The sequence below is a fragment of the Rhincodon typus genome, chromosome 46 (genome assembly GCF_021869965.1).
Source record: "Rhincodon typus isolate 14 chromosome 46, sRhiTyp1.1, whole genome shotgun sequence".
NCBI classification, from domain to species: Eukaryota; Metazoa; Chordata; class Chondrichthyes; order Orectolobiformes; family Rhincodontidae; genus Rhincodon; species Rhincodon typus.
The window spans coordinates 1,139,891-1,145,694 of NC_063377.1; the positions used below are offsets into that span (position 1 = coordinate 1,139,891).

The window sequence follows — 5,804 nt, forward strand, 5'->3', positions numbered from 1 at the left end:
TATCCATGCTTCTCATAATTTTATATATTTCTATCAAATTGTTCTCAGCTTCCAATTCTCTCGCTGCAACATGACTTGCCAACTTTCATACTCTCCTCCTTCAAAATGCTTCTTAAATGTTATCTTTTTGATCAATGCTTTAATCATCAGTACTCATTTTTCTATCTTTGACTTGATGGCGTTTTTTGTCTGATTATGCTGCGATGAAGCATCTTGGAATGCTTTATTATGATAGACTACCATTGAGATGCAAATAGTTGCAGTTCATTATTTTATTATTTTATTGGACTATGCAATGAATTTCTTTGAGGCAACTTAAATTGGAATGCAGTAGTTCCTGTGGGAAATTTGAGGGCCTTGTATGAATGAGAAACTAGTCTAAGATCTGAAATGATCACTCACACACATGAACTTCCTCAACACAACTGGCAGGGGTAACCATTGGTATTTCGATGGCTTTGGCTGCAGGGTAAATATGGCACATCAGGTAGGAGAGATCTGAGGGAACATCCAGCAATTTGCTATTATTTTGTAGATCCATGCCAATTCTGCATGTGTTGACTTTTTGCAGCAAATGCTGACAATAGGCACAAATCAAATTGCTGAAAAAAAAAATCAGCAGCTCTGGCAGCATCTGTGGAGACAAAGTAGAGGTCAGCTGGACCCGAAATGTTAACTCTGCTTGGTCTTCACAGATGCTGCCAGACCTTCTGAGTTTTTTCCAGCATTTCTATTTTCTATTCTTGTTTCTGATTTCCAACATCCACAGTTCTTTATTTTTCTGACAAAAAAATGGATACAAAACAATTATTATTCCCGATAAAGGGAACCATTTTAGTTTACGGTCACATCCACAAATTAAGCAACCACATCAGCAACAATATTTTTTTATGAAATGGTTAACTTATTACGCTTCACAACATAAAAACACGTAAGAGCAAACGTGAGACATTAGTACACATAAACCTGTAGATGGCAGTATTGGGGCACTGATAAGGAAATTGATCGTCAAAACAAGAACGTGATCTTATCCGCCCAATTGCAACACAGGAGAGCTTGGTTTGTAAAGTGAATTTTGGGTGGTGTGAGGCAAAGGTCGTTGGATTGCTGTTGCAACAGGTTGGGAGCAAACAAGAACACGAAAATGAATTTTCTTCTGGAGTCGCTTGTCACCTTGTTCCTGTCGCTGTACTACATATTGGAAGCATTAGTACTGCTAGTGGTGCCGGTGCGCAGGAAGAATGTGAGTGGGGAGATTGTACTTGTGAGCGGAGCTGGCAGTGGTATCGGGCGGTATGTAGCTCTCGAGTTTGCTCGCCTGCACGCCACACTTGTACTCTGGGATATCAATGAGGAAGGCAACAAGGAGACTGCCCGACAGGCCCGAGAGAAAGGAGCTTCTGGAGTGTACAATTACATTTGTGACTGCAGCAAAAAATCATCGGTGTACGAAGTAGCCGACAAGGTAACGACCAAGCATTCCCTCATAAAACGAGCAGTGAAAACTTACATTATTTTCTGGAGGAAGAGGGGTGAAATATAAAAGGTGGGGGCTATAATTTTTTTTGTCAAGAGGAGGACCAGAGGTTGCTCTCTCATTAGAGACCACTGGTGATGAAGGGTCGCCTCACCGCAGGAGAAGGGTGCAGTTGAGAAGACAAACATTCATGGCCTCAACTTATCTCGCACTGCATTAAAAAAAACTGCTGTAAATTAACTGATTTAAATATCCATCCAGTGTCTCTGCATGTCGGTTACAGTTTGGTTAGGCTGCTTATCTACGATTTGAGTAAATAGGCCTGGAGGGAAAAATGTATGAATTCGTTGGCTGAATGGTGTTAACAGTGGTTAGCATGCTACCTCACAGTGCCAGGGACCTGGGTCCTATTCTAGCCTGGTCTGACTGTCTTGTTTGCACGTTCTCCCTGTGTCTGTGTGGGTTTACTCCATGACCTCTGGTTTCCTCCCGCAGTCCAAAAATGTGCAGGTTATTAGACATGCTAAATTGCCTGTAGCGTCCAGGCATATGTAGGCAAGGTGAATTTGCCATGTAACTGTGGGCTTATGGGGATAAAGTGGGACTGAGTGGGATGCTGTTTGGATGGCTGATGCAGATTTGATGGGCTAAATGGCTTTTGTCTGCACTGTCCGAATTCTGTGATTCTAAAGTGGGGAGATCGAAGGTCAGTTAAGGTGACTTTTGGGTAGCTCTGAATTCTAAATTTCACATTTTTACATTTAGTGTTCTGTTTGAGAAATATTTTAGGTTCTTTTTATACATGATTATGAATTCTGATTTATGTAAAAATTCAAATCCTTCTTACAGCAGTCTCCAAAAGCACTGACCTCCAGAACTTGCTACATCCCGAGCCAAGCTGTTAAAATACACCTATAGTAACTGACATCCACCTGACTATCTGAAAGATTGCTCAAGTATGTCCTGTTCACACAAAACTAGGAAATCTTCAACCTGGCCATTTACCACCCCATCAGTCTATATTTTCATCGATAAAGTGATGCAAGGTGTCATCAACAAGGTGCTATCAATCAGCACATACTAAGTAATATCCTGGTTCCACTACGGCCACTTAATCCCAAACCTTGTTACAGCCTTGATCCAAACATGGACAAAGCAGCTGAATTCCAGAGGTGAGGTGAGAGTGATTACGTTGACACCAAGGCCACATTTGACTGAGTGTAGTATTGGAGTTTTAGCAAAACTGGAGTCAATGGGAAAATGGGAGAAAGCTGATTGGAGTCATACCTGACACAAAGGAAGTTGATTAGATTGGTTGGAGGTGAGTCATCTCATTTCCATATCTCTATAGGAGTTCCTCAGAGTTGTGTCCTTGGAGCAACCATTTTTGGCTGCTTTCCTCCCTCTATCATAAGGTCAGAAATGGGTATGTTCACTGATGACTACGGTGTTCATCACTTTTGGTTACTCTTCAGATACTGAAACAATCCGTGCCAAAATGCAGAAAGACCTAGACAATATGTAGGCTCAGGCTGATCAGTGGCAACTAACATTTGGGCCACGTTATTGACAGGGGACAACCATCTCTAATAAGAGAGAATCTGGCCATTGTCCCATGACATTCAATGGTATCACGATGACTGAATTCCCCCACTACCAACATCTGGGGGTCGGGGGTGAATAGGGGTGCTGGGTTGTGAATGAGTTATCATTGTCCACAAACTGAGCTGGTGTTGTCATATAATATTGTGGCTATTAGATCAGACCAGAGGCTAAGTCACTGCCTGACAAGTCAGGAGCGTGATAGAATACTCCTTACTTGCCTGGATGAGTACAGCTCCAACATGGTTGCTCGACACTATTCAGGGCAAAGCAGCCAGCATAATTGTCACCACATCTACAAGTGACGTCCGGTGGCAGGAGTGTGTACTATCTACAGGATGCACTGAAGATATTCACTAAGGCTTCTTCTAAACCCATGACCACTACCACTTAGAAAGACAAGGGTAGCAGATGATAGTGATGCCCACACCCCATGGGTGATTGAATAAAATGCACTTGCAATTTTCCACTTTCTTTAGTGGTCTGTCTTATTTTGGGAAGTTTTTTCTTCAAGCTATCAAGACACAACTGTGGATCCAGCTATTGTGTTCACATGTCAGTTCCAGTCAGAAATTATCAGTTTTGAAACTGTGCCAATTTCATGTAAAGTTATTGCTGAGCTATTCTTAGTTTTCTGGGTTGGCCTGTTTGTAGATACATAATGAATACTATGTTTCAGAATACTTCTATATTACATACAAATAAAATTGCATAGGGATTAACAAATTAGGGTATAATCAAATATAAAGTCCTAATTATCTTAGGCTCCTGTAATAACATAAAAAAAATCTATGTTTTAAAAGTCAGAACCTTCAGTTCAGCTCTGGTAAAATTATGACTGTTACTATGTCCTTGATTGTTAACTAAGTGGTTTTCCATGGCACTGCCTGTTACCCATTGCATAAAGTACTGGAACTTTGGCTAAAACAAGTTAACTAAACCACTTTCCCATTTTGATGGTATCTGTCATTGCTGGTACAACATACAGAATCATAGAGGTCTATAGCATGGAAACAAGTCCTTCAGCCCAACTTGCCTACGTTGCCTAATTTTCACAATTTATACTGATCCCACTTGCCTGCATTTGAGTAGTAAGTTTGCAGATGGTGCCAAAATTGGTGTTGTAGTGGACAGTGAAGATTATCTCAGAGTACAACAAGACTTGATCAGATGGGCCAATAGCCTGAGGAGTGGCAGATGAAGTTTAATTTAGATAAATATGAAGTGATGCATTTTGGTAAGACAACTCAAGGCAGGTCTTATGCACTTAATGATAGGGCCCTGGGGAATGTTGCCAAGCAAAGAGACCTAGGGGTGCAGGTGCATAGTTACTTGAAATTGGAGTTGCAGGTAGACAGAGTGGCGAAGGTGTTTGCACACTTGTCTGCATTGAGCATAGGAGTTGGGCCCTCATGTTGTGGCTGTATGGGACATTGGTGAAGCCACTTTTAGAATGCTGTGTTCAATTCTGATCTCCCTGCTAATAGGAAAGATGTTGTTAAACTTGGAAGGGTTCAGAAAAGATTTACAAGCATGTTACTAAGATCAAAGGATTTGAGCTATAGGGAGAGGCTGAACAGGCTGGGGCTTTTCTCGCTGGAGCGTCAGAAGCTGGAAAGGTGACCTTATAGAGGTTTATAAAATCTTGAGAGGCATGGATAGAGTGAATAGGAAAGATCTTTTTCCCAGGGTAGGACAGTCTAAAACTAGAAGACATAGTTTTAAGGTGAGAGGGGAAAGATTTAGAAGGGACCTTAGGGCAACTTTTTCACAAGGCGTGATGAGTGTATGGAACAAGCTGCCAGAGGAAGTGGTGGAGACAGGTACAATTACAGCATTTAAAACTCAAGTGATAGGTGTATGATTAGGAAGGGTTTAGAGGGATATGGGCCAATTGCTAGCAAATGGAACTAGATTACTTTAGGATATCTGTTCTTACTCTGTTGATGTAAATAGGAAATTAGTGAAGGGGCAAGATGGTGAGCAGGTATTCTGCTTGGCAATGAAGTCATGTGGTGAAGTGATAGTACCACTGCCTCTGAGTCTGAAGCTCTATATTCAATTGCGCTTTGGCATATGATGGCCAAGTTCATTAATGCAACCAAAGAGATTGATAATTAACCTGCAAATCCTTCCAAAACACAACAATATCAGGCAGTGAGGGCAGGAGGGATTTATGGTCATTCAGTTGATGGAAAGAAAGTTGGAATCTCTCACTGTCCTTACCTTGATCACGTATGTAAGAGTGTACGTTATTGCAGCAACTTTGAATTATCTGTGATGATACTATGGATTCAAGAGGTGTATTTTGTCCTAGATTTTTTAATGAGGAAAAGTTGAGAGAGGTCAAAGCAGTCTACTCAAAACCAATAAAGTAAATAGCTTGAGGGGCCTTGGCTTTTTTTAATGTTGGAACAATAGATGAAGCCTGAATGAGTGAGGTCAAGCTCCTACAGAACCAGGATGTTTAGTTTTAGCTTTCTACAGTTGCTGGGGTCTTGAATTTGGATGTGGAAGCTCCTATTCCTCTCATATAGCTAAAAGCTGGGATTTTCTTTATGCTGCTAAAATTGCTTGTGAGAAAATCTATTTTACTGAATTTGCCTTTGCCGAGAGTGTGTTTATAGAGTGTTACTATATTGGAACAGTTAATTTTAACTTATTTTGTGCATATAAATAGTTACAGTTAAGTCAATTCTTTAGTTTTATTATACAGTTAAAATAC

General features: G+C 40.8%; 1 protein-coding gene across 1 annotated transcript in view; it reads left to right on the forward strand.

Annotated features, from left to right (window-relative positions):
• The first annotated feature begins 971 nt into the window (after positions 1 to 971).
• Positions 972 to 5,804, forward strand: part of LOC125487894 (epidermal retinol dehydrogenase 2-like) — a 10,458-nt gene continuing 5,625 nt past the window's right edge. The window contains exon 1 of the mRNA XM_048620476.1: positions 972 to 1,465. Coding sequence (XP_048476433.1) covers positions 1,145 to 1,465 — 321 coding nt within the window. The 5' untranslated portion in view covers positions 972 to 1,144. The remainder of the gene's footprint in view (positions 1,466 to 5,804) is intronic.